Source organism: Mchenga conophoros, linkage group LG3 (genome assembly GCF_057382185.1).
Source record: "Mchenga conophoros isolate Kocher_MC1m ecotype Shallow Benthic linkage group LG3, M_conophoros_male_GT1.1, whole genome shotgun sequence".
Taxonomy (NCBI): domain Eukaryota; kingdom Metazoa; phylum Chordata; class Actinopteri; order Cichliformes; family Cichlidae; genus Mchenga; species Mchenga conophoros.
Window position 1 is genome coordinate 63,187,167 of NC_140528.1, and position 20,068 is coordinate 63,207,234.

The following is a 20,068-nucleotide window of genomic DNA, read 5'->3' on the forward strand; positions in this document are numbered from 1 at the left end:
AAAACACAGCATAAACAAGAAAAATAAAAATGAAGGGTTAAACATTTAAAATAGTATAAAATTAAGGAGCTGAACATAAAGCGATTTAAATAAAATAGTAGAGTCCTCTGTAAGAAAACCTGAATCTAATAGAATAAGGAGCTAAACAAGATAAATATAAAGACTGTGATATGAGGCAGACACTCTTGATAGAAACGTGCTGGATTGAATGCTGTGAAAGAGCAAAATGAAGGGTCCGTCCATCCGTCAGCATTCATTTCATATTAAGTGACACCGCCCTCTACTGGCTGTTTAGTGTAAAAGCAAACTATTTGACAGTAATCCTGGTTTTTGTCCACGTTTTTTAAATATAATATAAAACCATAAAAAATAACAAATAATGGGTTTATGTTGCTCTGGACCGATCAATAAAGAGTTACAGTGCATTAATCCTATTTTTTTTTTATCATGTTGACCCGCCTCTTCCATATTATTTACGCTTACGTCATTCATCTGCGCCGCTCACATGTTCAGTAACTGGAGGCTGTGAGGCGACTCATCTCCCGGCTCAGGCATGTTCGCTGCTCTCTCTCTGTTGAACCTGCAGTGTTGCTGTTAATGTGTCGTTGAGTAATTTCTGTTTATGTTTATAGTTTGGTTTAAACAGCAACACAAACACGGAATTCCTGAAATGTCTCCACACACACACACACACACACACACACACACACACACACACACACACACACACACATACACACACACGGACTCTGTTTGAAAGTCTGCAGCTACCTCAAGATGAACCACAGAACATGAGAAATGCGTGGACATTTAAAGAAGAGCGTCAAGTTTCTTTTGTGTGTGTTTGCAGGGCATGCCTGCTGGGATGGCTCATGCTAAACCGGAAACGAGTGAAGTGCAGCTGAATGGAACTTCAGAGCTCATGGATCTGCTTCACATCGACGTGGAGACAGATGCTGTGGACCCCAAGCCCGGGAGAGAAGACCTGCCCTGTTCTGTGAGTGCACAGTGATAATACTAATGATAGTGACTTTATTAGTGTAGCACATTTAAAGGGCTCACAGTGCGTCACAGTTTGGATGGAAGCACACATTAAGATCAGTCAGCATGGCCCATAATAAAAACACATAATCAAACATATGGTCTTACAGTTCCTGTATTCACACTTCCACACACACACTAGAGGAACAGAAACCCCCAAATAATGGGACAATGATTAAAGAAAAACAAACCTATAAAAATGAGTTTTCAGCAATCTTGTTAAAACAAACCACAGATTCTGCTGAACTGACGGCTGTTCCAGTGTTTAGGAGCTACAGCTTGAAAAGCGTGATCACCTCTGGTGATCAGAGGATCAAGGTCTCAGCGGGTCTGCGGCTCGGCCACGCAGAGCTTTATATGCTATTATTAACATTTTGAAACAGTTGAGGCTTCCTTCATCATCTGAATTGCAGATATCACTAAATTACTTAATTTTTAAATTACCCTTTTTTATCCAGGGGTGTGAAAACTGCTAAATAAAGGTTTGAGGTCAACATGATATGAGATGACCTGATGATCCTCTTTAATTTGTACACCCAGGTGTGGGACCACGTGCTTGTACGCTTAATTTGATGATGTACTGCAGATTAATGTCAGGATTAAAGACAATGACAACATTTATAAGTAAATCTGGTTTCCTGTAGTTTAAGTGGATTACTGGTCTGGTAGCGATGATGGTTTGGAGGCAGTGGCACTGACATAAAGAGACGTCAGAGGGACAACTCAGGTTGAGCATTTTAGAGGTGAAGTTAGAGACATGTGCAGAGCAGGAATGGTTGATGTATTGGACAAGGGATGTTGAAGATGAAGCTACCAGGCAGGAAGAAAAGAGGAGGACCTCAGAGAAGATTCAGGGATGTAGTGGAGGAGGACATGTAGAGGGTTGCTGTGACAGAGGAGGATGACAGGAACAGGGTGAGATTTCCAACAGTGCCTCTGATATCTTGACGCTCGAGAGGATTATTGCTGTGCTCACAGTTATTTGTCTGGTTAATGAACAGAGGAATGTCCTGAGGAAGCAGCGGCACTGGGAGAAGCAAGTGGCTGCGAAGAAGAGCAGGAGGAAGGAGGAGAAGCTGAGGAGGAAGATGAATCGTGAGCTGGAGTCCGGTAAAGAGAAAACAAAGAGAAGCTTAAGGAGGAACTGAAAGTCTCCAGCTGGTGACATCACAGCATCTGTCCCTTTCCTGTGTGTTCTTTGACATTCAGGTGCTAGCACAGAGCGTCAGTTTACCAAGCGGGTCATGAAGGCGATCACTAAAGAGCGTCTAGCTGAGGCTCGGTCCACGGGGCTCAAGCTCTGCGTCGACCTCAGTATGACAGACTGCATGTCTGATAAGGTCGGTGGACAATGAAAAACCTTACAACGTTTTCAGCTTACCAAAAAAACTCCTTTCATTTAAGAAGGTGGTGTTTATTCACTGCAGCAGTGCACGTTTTGTGTTTCAGGAGATAAGCCGACTGGCAGGCCAGCTGAGGCGGCTCTACGGGTCGAATAAGAAGGCGACCCGACCGTTTCACCTGTTTCTGACAGAGCTGAGAGAGGACAGCCGTCTCTACAGAGAGTGCGTGCGAATGAATGACGGCTTCCTCAACTACACGGTGATATATATAAGTTTGTTTTTACAGTTAAAAGGATTTTAAGTGAACAAACCCTTCAGCAAATCTTTAAAACAATTTGCATGTAAGCATTTATAGGACTGTAATTCACTCATTAAAGGACACTTTTGAGTTTAGGTTTCTCAAAATGTTTTAACCAAAATTGTCTCAGTGTTTTATGAGCAGGTGCTCATGTCTCCTGTGTTTGTTTTGTTCAGATGGATATAACAGACGGAAGCTGTCTGGACCTGTTTCCTCCAGCATCGGTTGTCTACCTCACTCCAGATGCTGAAGAAGGTGTGAAAAATAAATTAGATTAGATTTCATTTGTCTTTGTTTTGCTCTTGAAATGCATCATTTGTCCAGCAGGTGGCGCCATTTGGCTGTCATGTTTGCTGCTGCTTGTCCCGCTCCTGTTTAGCATTTCATTAATATTATTTTCAAAATTAGTTTCTCGTTATGTGGAACTTTAATAAGATGAGATTAGTAGAAAACAGCATTAAAACACTAACAATAGATAAATAAAATATTTACAGAGAAACAAAAATATTGCACAAGATGTACACTCAGTGGCCGCTTTATTAGGCACACCTGTTCAACTGCTCTTTTACACAAATATCGAATCACCCAATCACATCGCTGTAACTCAGCGCATTTATTAATTCAGACATGGTGAAGACGACCTGCTGAAATGCAAACTGTTCATACAAGGCAGTGCAGTAATGGTGTAATAATGTGGGGAATATTTTCTTGGCACACTTTGAGCCCCTTAGTACAAACTGAGCATCATTTAATCACCACAGCCTGCCTGAGTACTGATGCCATCCACGTCCAACCCTTTATGACCACAGTGTGCCATCCTCTGATGGCCGCGTCCACAAAGTTCAAAACATCTCAAACTGGTTTCTTGAACTGGTTTGCTGAACCTAAATGACCCCTGCAGTCCCCACATCTCAGTAGAGCATCTTTGGGATGTGGTGGAACAAGAGATTCAGATTGTTGATGTGCAGCAGACAAACCTGCAGCATCTGTGCGATGCTCTCATGTCAATATGGACCAAAACCTCTGAGTAATGTTATCAGCACCTTGTTGAATCTGTGCCATGAAGAATTAAAAGGAAAGAAAAGAGGGTTCGACCCAGTACTAGGAAGATGTACCTAATGCAGTGGCCAGTGAGCTCATGTACGTTATATAATTTGCTGACATTCATTAAGGTATTTTTTTTTTCCTCCTTTGTTTTCAGCGTTGGAATCCGTGGATGCTGACAAGGTTTACGTCCTCGGTGGTCTGGTGGATGAAAGCATCCAGAAGGTATTTTTCTGTAAAACTGATCCTAACACAGACATCGCATAGAGTAGGACTGTAAGTATTATATCCAGTAGGTTTATTTTCTCCTCTGCAGAAGTTGAGCCTGTCCAGAGCCGGAGAGCTGAGCGTCCGCACAGCGAGGCTGCCTATAGACGAGTACATGGTGAAAAAAGACAACGTGAAGAATTTCCACTCAAAGATCCTGGCTGTTAATCAAGGCAAGCAAATATTTTGTTTTGTCCAGAGGACACTGAAAGGTCTTTACCACCTGCTTTGGGTAATAAAGTTTTCCTGTGTCCGCAGTGTTTGACATCTTGTTGACTTTCTGCGACACCGGCAGCTGGATGGAAGCCCTGCAGACGTGGTTTCCTCCAGGGAAGGGTTACGTGGTTGCAGCAGGCGATTCGCCGCTTCCTCCTGCAACATAGACTCATCTTGTAGAATAAGGACTTCATTTAATTTCATATTCAATTCAATTCAATTCAATTTTATTTATATAGCGCCAAATCACAACAAAAGTCGCCTCAAGGCGCTTCATAGATACAGAGAAAAACCCAACAATCATATGACCCCCTATGAGCAAGCACTTTGGCGACAGTGGGAAGGAAAAACTCCCTTTTAACAGGAAGAAACCTCCGGCAGAACCAGGCTCAGGGAGGGGCGGCCATCTGCTGCGACCGGTTGGGGTGAGAGAAGGAAGACAGGATAAAGACATGCTGTGGAAGAGAGACAGAGGTTAATAACAGATATGATTCAATGCAGAGAGGTCTATTAATACATAGTGAGTGAGAAAGGTGACTGGAAAGGAAAAACTCAATGCATCATGGGAATCCCCCGGCAGCCTACATCTATTGCAGCATAACAAAGGGAGGATTCAGGGTCACCTGGTCCAGCCCTAACTATATGCTTTAGAAAAAAGGAAAGTTTTAAGCCTAATCTTGAAAGTAGAGATAGTGTCTGTCTCCCGAATCCAAACTGGAAGCTGGTTCCACAGAAGAGGGGCCTGAAAACTGAAGGCTCTCCCTCCCATTCTACTTTTAAATACTCTAGGAACAACAAGTAGGCCTGCAGAGCGAGAGCGGAGCGCTCTAATAGGGTGATATGGTACTACAAGGTCATTAAGATAAGATGGGGCCTGATTATTTAAGACCTTGTATGTGAGGAGCAGGATTTTGAATTCAATTCTGGATTTAACAGGAAGCCAATGAAGGGAAGCCAAAACAGGAGAAATATGCTCTCTCTTTCTAGTCCCTGTCAGCACTCTTGCTGCAGCATTTTGGATTAGCTGAAGGCTTTTCAGTGAGTTTTTTGGACATCCTGATAATAATGAATTACAGTAGTCCAGCCTGGAAGTAATAAATGCATGAACTAGTTTTTCAGCGTCACTCTGAGACAGGATATTTCTAACTTTAGAGATGTTGTGCAAATGGAAGAACGCAGTCTTACATATTTGTTTAATATGTGCGTTGAAGGACATGTCCTGGTCAAAAATGACTCCAAGGTTCCTCACCGCGTTACTGGAGGCCAAGGTAATGCCATCCAGAGTAAGAATCTGATTAGATACCATATTTCTAAGATTTTCAGGGCCGAGTACAATAACCTCAGTTTTATCTGAATTAAGAAGCAGAAAGTTAGCGGCCATCCAGGTCTTTATGTCTTTAAGACATTCCTGCAGTTTAACTAATTGGTGTGTGTTATCTGGCTTCATGGACAGATAGAGCTGGGTGTCATCTGCATAGCAGTGAAAATGTATGCTATGTCTTCTAATGATACTGCCTAAGGGAAGCATGTATAATGTAAACAGAATTGGTCCTAGCACTGAACCCTGTGGAACTCCATAATTAACCTCAGTGTGTGAAGAGGACTCTCCATTTACATGCACGAATTGGAGTCTATTAGATAGATATGATACAAACCACTGCAGCGCAGTACTTGTAATACCTACAGCATGCTCTAATCGCTCTAATAGGATATTATGATCAACAGTATCGAACGCTGCACTGAGGTCTAGCAGGACAAGCACAGAGATGAGTCCACTGTCAGAGGCCATAAGAAGATCATTTGTAACCTTCACTAAAGCTGTTTCTGTGCTGTGCTGAGCTCTGAAACCTGACTGAAACTCTTCAAATAAACCATTCCTCTGCAGATGATCTGTTAGCTGTTTGACAACTACTCTTTCAAGGATTTTTGATATGAAAGGAAGGTTGGAGATTGGCCTATAATTAGCTAAGACTGCTGGGTCTAGAGATGGCTTTTTGAGTAAAGGTTTAACTACAGCCAGCTTGAAGGCCTGTGGTACATAGCCGATTATTAGAGATAGGTTGATCATATTTAAGATCGAAGAATTAATTAATGGCAGGACTTCTTTGAGCAGTTTTGTAGGAATGGGGTCTAAAAGACACGTTGATGGTTTGGAGGAAGTAATTATTGAAGTTAACTCAGAAAGATCAATTGGAGAAAAAGAGTCTAACTTAATATCAATGGTACTAAGAGTAGCTGTAGATAATATTACATCTGTGGGATGATTATTGGTAATTTTTTCTCTAATGATAAAAATTTTATTTGTGAAGAAGTTCATGAAGTCATTACTAGTTAACGTTAAAGGGATGGTTGGCTCAAAAGAGCTCTGACTTTTTGTCAGCCTGGCTACAGTGCTGAAGAGAAACCTGGGGTTGTTCTTATTTTCTTCAATCAGTGATGAATAGTAAGATGTTCTGGCTTTGCGGAGGGCTTTCTTATAAAGCAGCAAACTATTTCTCCAGGCTAAATGATGATCCTCTAGATTTGTGACACGCCATTTCCTCTCCAGATTACGAGTCATCTGCTTTAGGGTACGTGTTTCAGAATTATACCACGGAGTCAGGTACTTCTGATTTGAGGCCTTAGTTTTCACAGGAGCTACAGTATCCAGAGTCGTACGTAGTGAGGAGGTGAAATTATTAACAAGATAATCGACCTCTGTTGGGGTAGCGTTCAGATAGCTGCTTTGCTCTGTGTTGGTACAGGGCATTGGAGATGATAACAGTGGGTGGATTATATTCTTAAACTTAGTTACAGTGCTTTCAGAAAGACATCTACTTTGATAAAGTCTACTCTTCACCGCTGTGTAATCAATTATTGTAAAAGTAAATGTTATCAGGAAATGATCAGACAGGAGAGGGTTTTCAGGAAACACTGTTAAATGTTCAGGTTCGATGCCATATGTTAAAACAAGATCTAGAGTGTGATTAAAGTGGTGGGTGGGTTCTTTTACATTTTGAGAGAAACCAATTGAGTCTAATAACAGATTAAATGCCATGTTGAGGCTGTCATTTTTAGCATCTACATGGATGTTAAAATCACCCACAATAATTATTTTATCTGAGCTCAGAACTAAATTCGATATAAAGTCTGAGAAATCAGAGAGAAACTCTGTGTAAGGCCCAGGTGGACGATAGATGATAACAAGTAAGACTGGTTTCTGAGTTTCACAGCTGGGGTGGACAATGTTAAGCATCAGGCTTTCAAATGAATTAAAAGTCTGTCTTGGTCTTTCATTAATTAATAGGCTGGTGTGAAAAATTGCTGCCACACCGCCCCCTCGGCCTGTGCTTCGAGATTTCTGGTAGTTAGAATGGCTCGGGGGTGTTGATTCATTTAAACTAACATAATCATCCTGCTGCAACCAGGTTTCTGTAAGGCAGAGTAAATCAATTTGTTGATCAATTATTAAGTCATGTACTAACAGAGACTTGGAGGAGAGAGACCTAATATTTAATAATCCACATTTCACTGTTTTACTCTTTGGTTCAGATGTGGATACTGTATTGTTCTTTCTTTGTGATTGTTTATGTTTAAGTTGTTTGTTGCTGGTTTTTAGTTTGTTTTTTGTCTTTTTGGAAGCTGACACAGTCTCTATGGAGATGGGTTTTTGGGGGGGTAGCAGGAGGAGAGAAGCTGCAGAGAGGCGTGTAAGACTGCAACTCTGCTTCCTGGTCCCAACTCTGGATAGTCATATTTTGGGGGGTTTAATAAATTTGTCCATATTTCTAGAAATGAGAGCTGCTCCATCCAAAGTGGGATGGATGCCGTCTCTCCTAACAAGACCAGGTTTCCTCCAGAAGGTTTGCCAATTATCTATGAAGCCCACATCGTTTCTGGGACACCACTCAGACAGCCAGCAATTTAAGGAGAACATGCGGCTAAACATGTCACTCCTGGTCTGATTGGGGAGGGGACCAGAGAAAACTACAGTATCAACTACTGAAACTCCTGTGAAAGGACATTGTTAGAGGAAGACTCTTCATGCTGGTGGTGGGAGCTGTGACTGGTTAAAGAGGACAGCACGCTGCTGTTCAGTCATTTTAACACTGACAGATGTTTATTAGCTTTAAAGTGACTGCAGGGACCACATGCAAGAGCATTTTTGACTGTTTTACTGTTTTTCTAGAGTCTTCATAGTGCCTTTATTTGTTATTCTCCAACTTCAGCTTCTGTGAACGGCAGCATTATGAGTATAATTTATATGTATATAGAAAGATAATTACATTTCTTAAAATGGACCAAGAGTGAAGTGTTTTGCACTGAAAATCTTGCTTTATATGAATGTCTCTATAGACACTGTATTTTTTAAACTTCATGTGTATAAACAGAGTTAATACACACTTGCACTTTCAATTTGCAGTTTTACAAAAAAGCATAAAAAATGGCCTGTATTTGTATAGCGCTTTACTAGTCCCTAAGGACGCCAAAGCGCTTTACACAACCTGTCATCCACCCATTCACACACACATTCACACACTGGTGATGACAAGCTACATTGTAGCCACAGCCACCCTGGGGCGCACTGACACTGGCGCCACCGGGCCCTCTGACCACCACCAGTAGGCAACGGGTGAAGTGTCTTGCCCAAGGACACAACGACCGAGACTGTCCGAGCCGGGGCTCGAACCGGCAACCTTCCGATTACAAGGCGAACTCCCAACTCTTGAGCCACGATCGCTAAAGCACATTATTATCAAACAGAACTTATGAAAAGAAAAAACGGTTTTAGTGGTTAAATAGGCCGGACTCCGTTCTAGCTAACATAGGATGAGTTAATTTAAAAAAAAATAAAAAATACAAATATTAAAAAACAAATACCCAAATTTTATATAATGCATATTTAAAATGGACCTCTGATGCTAATCTCCAGCTCCAGGGTAGCTTTTCATGATTCACGGTTCAAAATATCCTGAATCACCTTATACTGGTCCTTGGTGCAGACTCTCAGTTAATCTATTCTTATAAAACAGACTTTCTTTGATTGGCTTCCCCTTGCAAGCAAACAAACAAACAGACAGGTTTTAACAGCTGGTCTGAGGCTAATGTGCTCACAGCACTATGTTAGGGGTATCTCCTCTGTCTGCCTAAATAATAGATGCAGGAAGTGAAAGATTTCAAAGCTACAAAGTGTAGCCTCAAAGAAGACAATCATTGCACAGGAATGCAGTGAGAGCTTACAGAGGAGATGCTTTTAAGCCAGGCTGGAGTGTGCTAAGGACAACGTGGAGAAAGATTAGGCGTCCTTTGGTCAGATGAGTAAAAGCTGGGACTCTCTGGCCACACTGCTTATGTTTGGAAGAAGTGAGAGGCATGCAACACAAAGAAGACCGTCTGCACAGTGAAACACGATGGTGGAAGTGTTACGCTGTGGGAATACTTCAGTGGGGCTGGAGCTGGGAATGTTGTTAATAATAATAATAGTAATGGAGTGCATTTATATAGCGCTTTTCAAGGCACCCAAAGCGCTTTACAATTCCACTGTTCATTAAGGTGGCAGGAATCGTGAAGAAAGAAGGATCTGACTTGAATCACATTCAAAATCTTTTTTTTTAAAATATCAGGTTTGAGGATGCAACAGTCGTTTCACATCTGAAGTTTTGCTTTTATATTATGTAAATGTTAATGTGTGTGGGTTTTGGTGCATTGCTCTTCTTGTGGATCAACACAATCCTTTACTTTAACTAAACTTTATTTGGTGCTAATGACCCCGATGGGTCAGATATACTGTACATAATAATGTATGTTTAGAGTTTTAATGCTTAAATGCTGTTCAGATGTTTCTCCTGAAAGTGCAGTTTTCTGAAATCTGATATTAAGAGTGCCAAACGGCTAAAACAGTGATGCATTCATAAAAAAGAGCTGATGTGGAAAGTTGAAGTTTTTCAGTGATAATATGCTGACATGTTAAAAAAAAATACCATAATAAACATATTAACAATATTGATGTTTTATGTGGCCAAACATGAGTTGGCTGCTGGAATAAACAATAAACACATTTTAGTTTTCAAACATTTTTATTTTCTTTGCAGCAACTTAATTTTCATTATGCAATAACTGCATTGATCTGAGTGTTTCTTTAGCATTAAATCATTTGTTGCTGCTGATCAAGAAGATTCACCAAAGGAAGTAGAAAAAAGGAAGTGTTACGTATTACAGTGCTACATATTTAATGCTACATGCAAGATCTGCTCATACAATCACTTGACTGGTGGGTTTTTTTCCTTTAACACCCTGAAAACAGGAAGCTTTTCTTTTTCTAAAATCAGTGTTGTTCCATATATTGGTGTAAAATATTCAGAAATAAACAATCAGTAGAAATAAAATAAAGTAGCAAAAAAAAAAAGAAAAAGAAAAAGTGGGTTAAATATTGGCTTCAGTCATGGCTCAGTGGTCAGGTAGCTGCAGACAACTGCAGGATTTATGCCCGTTTCTTGGAGGTCATTCCCGTCTGCTGCTTCTCCAGAAAGAAGTTGATCAGCTTCTTCACCCAGGCAGAATGAGGGTTCAGACAAACCTTTGCTCCGTTTGCCAGTCCAGCTCTGATTAAAGAGAATTACAGTCAGTCAGTGCTTAAAGGTAAGTAGTGCTCAGTGCAAACCTCTCTGTGATGCTTTGGATCTGCCAGCCAGCATCTGATTCACTTTATTTAAATTATTTCCCCCACAAAATCGTCAAACTGCAATCACAAGACAGTTACCAGGAATTAAAAGAACCAAAAAGAACATATTAAACGTCGAGGGAATTATAACAATTTCAAGTGAAAATCCATGTGCAGTTCACAGATTACAGTAATCAAACCAGCTATCGATAAAATCGTCACTGAGACTGAACACTGATTAAAGAACAGTGTTTAAAGACAACATGGTGCAATCAGAGAAATGAGAGTGAACCTGTTGACTGAAAACACAAACTCTGTGTGGAGCTGATCTCCGCAGATATTTGCAAAACTGTGATGTGGACAAACCTCAGTGTTTTCATGTGAACTCACTGTGAAGTTATACAAAAATGTAAAAAGTGTTGGGAAACAGTTCCAAGAGGGCTTACTGGAACTTCATGGAGAGAAAATCAGATCTGTGTAAGCAGATCCCAGAGTTTAATTCCAGCCAAGTACCCGTCAGGCAGTTTGATTAACGATGTTATCAATGCTCTGTTTGTATGAGCATCATTAAACATGTTTCAACAAATAATACTGCTGCCAGCTTTTAAAAAAAGGCCTTCAGTGTTTTCCATAAAATAAGTTTCTAGTTAATTATTTAATTAATTGAGTAATTTGGCTTAAAAAACAATATGCTATGGTATTATTTTTAAGGTTACATTTGGAATTGTGTTTAAGAGCGATGATACTCCCAGTTTGGCTGGAAGATCTAGTTGGATTAAAAAAGTGATGCAACATGAAAAAATGTAAATAATGTCCCTTAAATCGGGGAAAGAGATTAAAAGTGACAGAAGATCAAAATGCACATAATTTATAATTTACAGAAATCTTAATTGGCACAAATCTTTTTAAACTTTTAAGCAAAAATGTAAGAGATTTGCCAGATCAAGCTCAAATAAGTTTCCTTTTGTATTTATTTGTATTTATTTAAATCAATCCATGAATTATATACAGTTTACAGTGTTTATACAAGACTTAATCAAGATTGTTTAAAATACTGGGGACCAAATGTTCCAAAAAATACTTTTTTATAAATTATTTCCTTTGTTAAAAGCATCTAAATCTAAATTGGATTATGTGAGACACCTAATCCTATTTTTATAATAAGCCTTTAGATTTAAAGGGTGATTGTGACAGGCTGACTTACATGACTTCTGTGTCCGGGCAGTGAGGCCCCTCAGGGAACAGCTTGATGCTCCTCAGGGTGTCTGGAGGGATGATCCTCGACTCCACCTGCAGGCACCGGCAGTGGGTGTTGTAGTCACGGCTGATTGGCGGCATCCCTGTCGTCAGCACACATTTGACAGCAAACAGCTTTATCTTTCCTTTCTCACCTCCCGTGAACTTGAATATAAACTTGAAGACATCAATCAAGCTTGCGTTTACTTCAAAGGTCATGTGAATGTTTTCAGGGTGATGTTTGTTTTACAGCTTGTATTATTCTCCAGTGTCAAAGAAAATCTAAAGCAGCTCTAAACAAGATGAGTCGTGCGCTTTACATAATGATGTTTCATTGAAACTCGGGGGAGGAAGTCATGCTGGGAAGAAGCAAAGCCAGCCTGTGCCAAAATTCGCTTGGCAGTCAGTGTAACACACACACACACACACACACACACACACACACACACACACACACACACACACACACACACACACACACACACACACAACTACAACTCAGTGACTGGAAAGCTTTCCAACAGCACGTTTCATCATCTCCTCCCAAGTTGGTGTTTTGACATTCTTAAGAAAAGCTCTTCCCTTTTTTTTTGCTCTTCCAGTCATCTTCCTGTTTGTAAAATACTCGCACAAAGATGTTCTCCATTCTTACTGAAGAACTGAAAGACGTACCGTAATAGATGGTGAAACGGTCTGGTCACGATCACGCTGAAATGTGACACCACTTAGAAAAGTCACATGGACAAAAAAGGGCCCGTAAAACGCTCAGTAAGGTTTTCCATTAGTTAAAGTTTTAATCCATTTGTATTCTTTTTTTTAAGTCAATAAAAAATAATAATAATTCCAAAACACACTTTCAAATAGAGGGAAATATACACATTTTTGTGCACTTTAAATCTTTTTAACTATCCTACCTGTGAAATCCATTAAATTAGCATTTTATTTTAAATGACTATAGAAAAGTATTTGTGGATTTGAACATTTCTAGTAAGCAATGAATCTTTTTTTGTTTGTTTTTTGTTCTTGTCATGCAGTATTTGCAAATGAATTCCCCTTTTCGTGCAGAGATGTGGAAAAATATTCTCCCTATTTCTGTTTCCACCAGCAAATTTAATTTCTAAACATTAAGGTCACGTTACGCTTTCCAGAGAACAGAAATGTTTATTCACACAGAAACTTCTTACTGTGTAGTGATCCAGTTCTTACCGTGGCTGAGGACGAGCAGGGTCCCAAACACAATCAGTACGCAGAGTTTCATCTTGTTTCTTGCTGACGCGGCTGCTTGCTCTGTTGTTGAACACAGACTGATGTATTCCAGCTGTTGTAACTGTTTTCATGCATCTGCACTCTAATATTTATACATACATCTAATCATGTGATTGTTGTGAACTTCTGCAATTAATTTTGAAAAACACACACACAGAGAGGTATGTGTGAGTGTGCACGTTGGTTTCATTTTGTTGCGTTCACATGTGCAGCAGAAGGCAGTCATGGGACGGTGGGTTCAGGGGACGATCAGAGGCCCGACTGAGGTTAGACACCATGCTTGCTGCGGTCAGCAGTCCCAGAAATGAACCACACAGTTGGGACATGTATGTCTGGGTGTCCAGGAAAAGGCTGCGAGTCCCTTCTGTTTGTCACAATTCTGCAGAATCACAACACTCTGTGTAAACTCTGTGATCCCCCTTCTCACACTGAAAGAGGAAAAAGATCAGCAGACACAGTTTTGTAAACAATCTCAGTTTATCGTAGTTTATGCAGCCGTAGTACAACTGAAACTGTGATGCAGGTCTAGTCCTACAAATACAAGTTTCACAAACATCCCCATTTGTCCTGGTTCTATGGGTGGTTGAGTCACTAATGATCATGTGAGTCATCTCATGTGCCCAAGTGTGAAAAAAGGCATAGGTTCTCACCGTCACCAGGGCCAACCATTGAAACAACCGTGAGACCTTGCGGCGTCCTAACATGTGACCTACTGAGGTCACCTGAGGCGAGGTGTGAGCGCGGGTCGAAACGCCTGAGAAGGGAACTCAAGACTGGATTGTAGGTGGCAGACTGTTGTTTAGGTAGAGCAGACAAAGATGGCCTCCTTCACGTCTCTCTGAAACTATCTGTCCTCACTGTCTGAAACGTGAACACTGGAATACTCAAAAGAGTGACCTTTGACCTTTAGGAGCAGATGTACGGCTGAGTCAGTGCACAGTAGACACTATGTTGTTTATGTATATGTATGTTTTCAGTGTGAAAGACGTAACTCATATAATTCTTGAAACAGTGAAACTGTGACTCCAGGAAAAGTCAGTTTCTATGTATACAGGTGTAGCTACACAGATGCTAGACCTCGGGATCTCTCTGTGGTCATTTTTGAGGGCCAAGAGAGATCATATAGGTTTAAAATGTAAAGTTTTAAAGTTTATTTAAGTTAAAAGTACCAATTTTCTTCCATTTTTATACCCTGTGCTCTGGTTTCACATTGCACCACAAAGTACTGTTTTAAAATTAAGCATTTTACAGCTTTTTCACTATAGCTAAACAAAGTATTTGACCATTAATGGAAACCTTTGTAAAAACAGTGCAGGCTAACTGGTAGACCTCAGCTGGGTCAGATGCAGCTGTAATACATAAAATATCAAGTGTATCAAGTGTAAGTCTATCTAGCATCTCTTTTTAACAGGCCATTAATGCACCTGTACATTAAGGTGCAAAATTACATGGACACCAGAAATTTAAGCTCGCTATCTATAAGGTACAAAAAAAGCAGCAGTACTTTAGACAGTACAGAGTCTAAGAGCATAGCATTAATCTAACACATTATTATGACCAATTTAGCAGTCAGATGGGTTTAATGTAATATTCTAGCCTCCTTCAGCTCTTTGTTTTGATACAAGGGGCTGTTTTTGTGTGTGTGATTTGGTTCAGTCTCACTGCAAACAGATAAAACTCCATTCTACGTCTGGTGGCGACCAAAACCAGAGCTAACAGAAAAGTTTATATTTTGTTGTTTGTCAGGCTGCTATTAATACAACTCTGCTAATATTACAGGATGTGGTAAGAATAAGTTAAGAATGCTAAGAGTGTGTAATGTGTTGATTATGTTCAGCTTGTTGAGGAGCTGTAATTCTTTTGTGTTTCACTCGCATTTTTTTTCTTTTTTTCAATTTTGACAACTACTTTTTGTTGTTGTATTTGTGTAACTGGTGTGTTTGTGCATTTTGTCTGACAATGAAAGGTAAAAAGAAAGACCTAAATAACTTGCCCACTCCAGCTCCTATAGCCAAAAATCAATAGGTGGGACGAGGGTTAACTCAACCCACTACAACTTCTAAGCTAGCAAGAATTATGAGTTCATGCTAGCATTAGCAGTGCCTATACACATATGTGGCAAACATGTACCACATATTCACAGCATCTAGTAAAGACAGGCGTAATAATGACAATAATGAACTAAAACACACAATCAGAAACATCAGGGTGGATAAAGATATAATTAGTGTTGGAAAGGAAATGATATCGACTTTTCCCACTGGGAAAAGTCGATATCAAAGGGGAGAGGCCACAGTAGCACCCCAATTTTATAGGGCTGCACCAAAAAAGAAGAAGAAAAGGATGAGGAGTGGCTCTAACTGATAATGAAGAAAACTACAGGCCTGGGGGTCCTAAAGGTCAGGTATACCAGGAACAGTTTGGGGTTTAGAACACATTTTGTGTAATTATAACAATATATAATTTAAAAGAACATTTTAAATTGAAATCTCAAATGTCATACAGGCAATAATTATTCGACTGATTAACCCATATAAAAATGAATGTTCATGATATCATGTAGCTTTGACACAAGGATAATACATATATGAAATATTTAGTCAGAATTAAACCACAGTCATCATGTCATTAGAAAAAGCTGACACTGTCTTTTTTGTTTGTGTTATGAAATATGTCTCCCTTATGATTAATTGCGTGCAGAGGTTTGGGTAATATTGTAAATGTGGGATGATAATAGGTCAAGCACAAGTCACATGACTTCAACATATTAAATGATGCATTACGGGATGACTTGGTAAACTTGCCATCATTTAAAAACAAAGTCAGTGGGAATTTTTTCTCTTTCTCTGTGGGCATATTGTTAGAATGGGACCTATTGCTGTGGCTTACAGTGACTACAGTAAATAAAGATGATGAAAACTCTGAGTGTTGTATAAAAACGAGTTTAAGATCATTTGTTTTAATCAGCATGCAAACAGAGAGAATATGTGGTGAGTTATTATTTTAGCTAACCTTCTGTTTCATTTATCTTAAATGACACGGTGATGAAGAAGACAGGCTGATTATTAATGGCAGAGCTCTGCAGATGAAAGCATGTGTTTGCTCACCTACTTGGCCCACGTGGGAAGATTCTAGTACTAACACTAATAATAATAACTTAGATTTGTATAGTGCCTTTCAAGAAACCCAGGGATACTTTACAAAAGTATATAAATGAACAAAAAGCACATTGAAGGCTTGGAGGTCTGGGGGCTGATGTGAGGGACAGACAACAGACCCAAGGCCGAGGATCATAGTGTCCAGGACTGTGTGTATGGGTGCAGCAGGTTAGACAGGTACTGAGGGGCCAGGGCATTGGGGGATTTGAAGGTAAGCTGAGGTCTGGGCATACTGGAGCCTCTCCGGGGCTTTGCAGGAAATCCTTAACATGACCCGGTGAGTGATGGACAAAGTCAAGAGACATTCATTAACAGGAAAAAAAAGCTGCTTTGGTGACAGATATGATATGAACCTGCAATGAAAGTGTGGAGTAAACTGTAAACCTCTGAAGATGGTGAGATGGGGCAATCGTCTACGTTAATGAGCAGATCTCAGATCTTCTAGAGCACAGCTTTGGGGGCCACAACCAAGAGCTCTTATTGTTGAGCTTGAGTAGGTTAGATGACATCCATGTTTGATTTCACTCAGGATTGTGTGGTTAGCTGTGTAGAGTGTTTTGTACTGAGGAAAGCAGAGACAACAGTGAGCATCACCAAGGTGGAGCATGTGGATGGTGAAGAGTAGGGGTCCGAGCACAGAACCTTGAGGCACACCGTGGGTATCTGGAGTATAGGTGGAGCATGATTATAAATGATTATAAATTATGCTGGTTCTACTGATTGTTTGACTTTTATTTGAAGGACACTTGTTGCTAACTGAAATTTGGCACACATGCTCTGCTGAAGATGAATTGCTGTCTGGAGTTGCATGTTTAATCAGAACAAGTTGGCTACCAATGAATAGATGTGGGAGCAACATTACACCTTGTTGAAACTGTGCCACAAAGAATTGCAGTAAGACTGACCTGAAGACAAAAGAGGGTCCAAACCTTTGATAACAAGGTGTAACTAACAAAGTGGTTGGTGAGTATATAACCTGCACTTTTACATAACACTGCTACCGAGCTGAACACAACCTATAGGTGTGATGTGACAAGAATTTACAAAAATACTGGCAAAAAAGTTTCATTTTAAGTGTAGTGGTGACAGGCAATCACATGCTTGCAGCAGATCTCTACTGTGAAACAGCTGACCCACAATGAAAAATGGTGACAGATGTAAGTCATCAAATCTCATTAATCAGTCTCATTCAAAGTGACAGCTTTGAAAGAGAAAAAAAACCCACTCAGTTCTGACTGAGAACTTGGATAATAAATATTTTACATCTGACATTAATCTGTTTAGATCTTGCTGTCAGTTGTAGCTGCCACTGTCTACTTTGCATTTATGTTTTGTGATGAGAACCAGAGCTGTGCTGCTCCTTCTTCTTGATTGACACATGTTGTAACTAGGGCTGCCACGATTGGTCGACTAGTCACGATTATGTCGACTATCAAAATCGTCGTGTCGTTTGAAGCTTTGCAAGATCCCAAAAGACGCAGGAATAAGTAGTAGGATTTAAGAGTGTAATAACGGACTGAAACGGAAGATGGCAGCACTGCATGAACAAGGATGCCAGCTGCCGTTAAACCCCGAAAAAGATGAAGCTGTGTCCGGTATCGTAGCTGTGAACAAAAATTCAGGGGCTGCATCCTTCAGAGGCCGCATTTGTAGGCCGATTACATTAAAGCGACATACAAATTCGAAGACTCCCTGAAACGCGTCCGAAAAATGCGTTCTTCATTTCCCCAGATTTGGAGGACAGGTCGGGTGTATCCTTCGTGGCCCAACCTATCCCAGAATTCATAGCGCGGCCCAGCCAATTCCAGTTTCCAACAATGGCGGCAGCTACTTAGTTTTAATATTACTCTTATTATTCTTTCTGGGTCACAAAATAAACATTTAACATATTTTCAGGCGAGATTGTAGCTGTGTAAACCTCAAATATCTGCTCAGTTTATCAAGACACCACATATATTCAAAAGCGCTCCACTAGCTCGATAGCTAGCCGGGGGCAAGGCTCACTAGAGCCGGTGTGAAGACCGGACTCCCGGCAAATCGTTTTCAAACCCACCGCCGTCTTTCACTACTCAGGGTAAATATATATAAGTCACTTAGATAACTTAAAACTGTTATTGTTTGGCCTTTTTTTTGTGTTTTATTTGTTTCTGAGTAAATCGGTTTGGCTGAGATTAAAGTTACAGTTTTCACACAGCTGAATAAACGTCAAACAGAAAACTGATTGAACAGAAGTGTGAGCTGGTCGAGAATTTACTCCGGTGTCCTGTTATATTTTAGGTAGCAAGGAGCAGACGGCTGAGTTTATTAAACTTCACCAAAACAATCTGCAAATTTCATTAAAAGTTTAAAAAACTATCATCTTGTCTTTATTTTTAGTTATCACATACCTTAAACACTTCAAGCTGTAAGCTAATGATAGTTATATAAGAGCAGATGCTGCTGGTGCAATAAGCTGCACGTTTTACGCCCAATGGATGCATGATCTGACTAGTCGACTATCAAAATAATCTTTTGTGGCAGCCCTAGTGTACAGTGCTAAACATGCAAAGTGGATCATGATGATTCTGTCACTGTGCCTGATGCTGTGGTTGTTTGGGGGCTGATGATCATATTTTCTCTCCAATTCCTGTAAAAACAACATATCAGAGAGATGAGACCTTAAAGCTCCAGTGGTAGTGAACAAGTCATATGTTTTCACCCTCAGCTTTGAACCACTGCTCTAAAACCATCAGTATTTTTGTAAGAAATAAAAATTTTCTCAGAGTGTAGCTTAAAACCTGCTGTTTGTTTGGATGGAGATTTACATTAAATATATTTCTTCCATGCAGGTGTAATTACTGATGTGCAGAGCCTCGCACTGCAGTCACTTTGGAGCCTGCGAGGCACCGTTCACTCCCATTCTTCAGTATGGCACTATAATATATGACTTTAAATTTATATTTAACAATTTAAAACCACTTTATGAACAATCCCTATTAATGACTGAGCTCTTATTAATAACGTTCTCCTGTCACTGTGGCTATTTACATGACTTCTCTCCTGTCGCAGTATGGACGAGGCTTGTCCACCTTGAGTTAAGCGATGAGAGCGATCCTTATTGACTTACTGGTCTTCAAACACTGGCACCTTGGAATAACTGGAAAAGGTAGAAAAATATAATTAATGTTAAACTGCTGCAGTTTCATATTTTACTTAAACATAAATATATTTAGATTGACCCTGGTCAAGGATGTAAGAAGTGGCTGAATTTTTTTTTTTCGTTATTCCCGTCCTCCCACAGTGGAAATCCTGCTGTTGCAGTCCTTTGGCATTTAAACTTTCTACCTTCATTTACTCATAAGGATTTCCTGTGCGACTGGTTTATGTTGAGACATGCCTGACTTCAGGTGTCATTTGTATCTGTTGAAATTGATGTCACAGTTCACTCATTGATAAAGGATCTTTTGCATTGCTGATCTACTTCCAGAGAAGTGAAATGCCATAATCTTTTAACATGATCAGGCCAAGGAGGTAAAAGACAGGGCACTTTTCACAGCTGCATACCTGTGACTCATTAAAC

At 40.1% G+C, this 20,068-nt stretch overlaps 2 protein-coding genes across 3 annotated transcripts; one reads left to right on the plus strand and one right to left on the minus strand.

The window, feature by feature from the left end:
• The first annotated feature begins 488 nt into the window (after positions 1 to 488).
• On the plus strand, positions 489 to 6,133 carry trmt10b (tRNA methyltransferase 10B). 2 transcript variants are annotated; one of them, XM_085269548.1, is made up of 9 exons: positions 489 to 551; positions 851 to 997; positions 2,043 to 2,151; positions 2,251 to 2,381; positions 2,491 to 2,643; positions 2,859 to 2,937; positions 3,884 to 3,951; positions 4,043 to 4,166; positions 4,252 to 6,132. In XM_085269548.1, exons 2-9 carry the CDS (start codon positions 854 to 856, stop codon positions 4,374 to 4,376), a joined length of 933 nt encoding a protein of 310 aa, XP_085125674.1. In that variant the 5' UTR covers positions 489 to 551; positions 851 to 853; the 3' UTR covers positions 4,377 to 6,132. The 2 variants fall into 2 exon arrangements, with proteins under 2 accessions (XP_085125674.1, XP_085125675.1); XM_085269549.1 differs by having other exon boundaries at positions 543 to 604; positions 4,252 to 6,133.
• A 4,113-nt stretch (positions 6,134 to 10,246) lies between these two features.
• cxcl19 (chemokine (C-X-C motif) ligand 19) lies at positions 10,247 to 13,447 on the minus strand. The gene is made up of 3 exons (XM_085266474.1): positions 13,292 to 13,447; positions 12,054 to 12,189; positions 10,247 to 10,790 (listed from the first exon to the last, which is right to left on the minus strand). Exons 1-3 carry the CDS (start codon positions 13,341 to 13,343, stop codon positions 10,670 to 10,672), a joined length of 309 nt encoding a protein of 102 aa, XP_085122600.1. The 5' UTR covers positions 13,344 to 13,447; the 3' UTR covers positions 10,247 to 10,669.
• Between the last annotated feature and the right edge of the window lie 6,621 nt (positions 13,448 to 20,068).